Source organism: Branchiostoma lanceolatum, chromosome 2 (assembly GCF_035083965.1).
Source record: "Branchiostoma lanceolatum isolate klBraLanc5 chromosome 2, klBraLanc5.hap2, whole genome shotgun sequence".
NCBI classification, from domain to species: domain Eukaryota; kingdom Metazoa; phylum Chordata; class Leptocardii; order Amphioxiformes; family Branchiostomatidae; genus Branchiostoma; species Branchiostoma lanceolatum.
Genome location: NC_089723.1, coordinates 29,453,193 through 29,456,512, shown reverse-complemented (window position 1 = coordinate 29,456,512; position 3,320 = coordinate 29,453,193). Strand labels below are relative to the sequence as shown.

The window sequence follows — 3,320 nt, the reverse complement described above, 5'->3', positions numbered from 1 at the left end:
GTTTGTTGAGAAGAAAACCGACCAAAGAAAACAACGTAAACATCGCTGCCGTCTGACGACGTTGTTTTCCCGCCATTTTTTTGGGCCGCGATGGTGGCGGACGGCGATTCAACGCACAGCTTTGTAACGCTCTAACATGTGATTGGTACCGTCTATGAGAAGGAAACTGAATACAGAGATGGCGAAGATATTTCCCAATAAGTAGAAGGAGTATTTTTGATGTAAGCGGTGTCGTTTTTTCGTAATGATTTTGTAAGTCGGGTCGCATGCAAGACGTACGTCGGGCCGCGCGCAAAGTGCGTAGTAGCCTTTTTCCCGTGAAAACATGAGCTGGGATGCGCTAGATATAGCCCTCCTCACATGACGTTAGAAATGCACACAGTCAAAATTTTCCGGTCACAAGAAAGCTAGAATAAAGCATACTTCAAGCCTTCCATGACACAGACTACTTTGTCAGTCTTGTATCAGCTCTGCCACTCCCATCGTATGTCTAGGTGGTCTGACGTCACACAGCAGTCCGTCTGATTGGGAGAGGTTGAACCACTTTTTAATAGCTCATTCGCGTGGCAACGACTCCGTTTGTTAGAGATAAGTGTTCATTTCCACAGGTAGGAATATATCTGTACAACCTAGATCTTAGAGAAGTCATAACATTGATATCATTAGACATTTCTGGGTAGAATGCCAAATAGCCAAGAAAATCGTCAACGTCAGCAAGAGAATCTATATCCATTACACTTATATCATAACATAGCTTTAATAGTTTTGGTGAGGGGGAGGGGGGGGGTCATGATTATCCCAATATTTGTAAACTCACCGTGGCAATGGCATTTTACATATGTTATAGGGTTAGATAGGCTTAAGAGGGTTTAGATATCAGTTATTATGATTTTTTCCAAATGAGATATCTTAAATTTCATGTAGCCCGGCATGCCGTGTACTGATTTGCATTTTGTTGAATCTGACGAAACGTACATGGATCGAATTGTTAGTATATGTCGACGTAATCTAAAGTCAGTTTTGCCTGATAAACTTAATTCGGGCTCAGTATGATCTTCTTTCTAAGAGAAATTTGTAGAATTATGCCATTTTTTATGTTCCACTCGCCTCGCGTAGTAAACTTAATTTGTGCCATTACACACAGAGCAAACTTAAGAATTTTGGGCGTTGTTACATTTGATTTGATTTTTTGAATTGTTTTTTAAAAGTTTTATTATGTGGGACCCTGGGAGTTATTCTGGTGTCGTGACCCACACACATGATGGTTTTATATACTCGTTTTTACACTTTGGTGGAGTGAGGAATGTCGTGTAAAGTGCCCTTTTCCCAAGGGCACAAGATCGGTGGCGTCAGGGGATTCTCTGGGTTCTGGGCCGAAAACTCTGCCGTTACGCCACGCAACGCTACATCTGTCCCTCGGACATGACATTACCCTAATCAACGCACTAAAATCGGGTCGTTGATGGTCATTTTTTTCTTCGGTCAAAATTCCAACAAAGTACAACTTAGTTCGGTTCACCCAACTACGACGCGATTTATCCAACTACGAGGTCCTTCACAAAGGTGTGGCATAGTTGACACTGTCGGCTTCATTAGAAAGCTATAATGTTTAGTGACCTCACGTGTGACCTACCATGTCAGAGGCCTCGAGGCGGAACTAGGCTTGATAGTTTAGTAGTGCCCCAGAAAAGTAATTACAGAAAGGTTTGGGTGATCTTACATATGACTTGTTCAAATTCATTGCGTTACGCTAAAAAAAGTTACTAAAATCTTGTCACCGAATCAAAAGTGGCGTATTTTGGGGGGAAATGCCATTTTTTTATGTTCCATTTTATGTAAACATTAAAAGAGGACGAAAAACGTGATTTGTGAGTAGGAAAATCCATTAGATTAAGACACCGCACATATTAAGGTCTGCTTTTTCGAGAAAAAAAACACAAGCAATTCAGGATCTTTAAGGTTTGAAGTTACTGTTAGTATCTATTTCTGTCCCTTCAGGAACATGGCGAACGACTGGAGAAAATGGATTGAGTGCAGACCAACGCTCATGTGGTTGGGTTCAATAGTCGTGATGAGTGCTGTGATCTTGCTACTGTACAGCATTAAGGTACATGATAAACATCTTGAGCAAAAAATGGTCGACGGAACAAAAAATATCCACAAATTTTCTTACAGCCTCTTACTATTCCGGTGATCAATGGCTGGCGTTTTTCTTTCCTTTTCTGTAGGAGAGACCCTGGGTCAGCCAACAAGTCATGGCAACGCAATGGTTTACGGCAGAATCTTCTAACGATGCTCCTTCATTTCGAAATCGGTGGGATCATTCACATTCAGCTGTAACTGATCAGAAAGCGGTGTTAAAAACGACCAAGCCGTTTTCTGCTCAGGTTTATAAGCAACAGCTGAAGTTTTCCTTGGCTTCTGAGTCTAGAAGACAATTTTCTGTAGGAGACATGTTACATGTTGTTATCTCTGCTAAAGATAAACGACATAACATAGTGACAAACATTGGCGATTTCTTTCGAGCGTCCATTCTTACCAAGAAGAAAGGGAAAAAAGGAAAACAGAAAAGAGGTTCTGGTGCTGTAGGTATCATAACGGACCACCAGAACGGTACTTACACGGCGACGTTCCGACTGCTGTGGGAGGGGGAGGTTACCATCAGAATCCAACTAGTCCACCCAAAACAGGCTATCGATGTCATAGAAAGAACCATCCGCAAAAATCCCATAGACCTAATCAGGTTCCGAAAACGCTATATACTGGGTAAAGACGCGATCGACACCAAGTGTAACGTAGACCCGGCCATCTTTAAGAACCCTAGTGCAGTTTGTAACTACTCCGACCCACATGCAGGCGCCAGTTGGTATTGTGAAAAAGCCGTCAACATTTCTTGTAATACTTCAGGTTACCATAGCGTGCTTAGGTACAAGAACGTGAACGGTGGAAAAGGGCTGTTTAGCAGGTATGTTAACGGACAATGTTGATATCTCAGCACGATATAGGACCAAACACATATTATAGAGGCTAGGAGTATGGTTGACTCGGTGTGCTGAAAACACAAGCCGTAGAGAAAATCGCATTGCACTACCACGCTTCAGCAGAATATGAGGACTGCTTCTACTACCTACCTACTTTACATAAATGGGAATTATGGCATCCAAGCCAATACTTGTAGCTATAGTGTCTGAATTGAAAAGCTCGTATCTTAAACATTCATCGCTACATACGTGCATACATATGTGCTGGTTATGAAGACGATGGTATCCTTAAGATCATAATAACTGATGATGTGAACCTTTTTTTATCATTCAAACCGA

General features: G+C 41.8%; 1 protein-coding gene across 1 annotated transcript in view; it reads left to right on the top strand.

Moving 5' to 3' along the window:
* The first annotated feature begins 2,357 nt into the window (after positions 1-2,357).
* The window catches only part of LOC136428468 (NXPE family member 3-like), a 2,472-nt gene continuing 1,509 nt past the window's right edge, over positions 2,358-3,320 (top strand). The window contains exon 1 of the mRNA XM_066418009.1: positions 2,358-2,965. Within this exon, the coding sequence (XP_066274106.1) occupies positions 2,454-2,965 (512 nt within the window). The 5' untranslated portion in view covers positions 2,358-2,453. The remainder of the gene's footprint in view (positions 2,966-3,320) is intronic.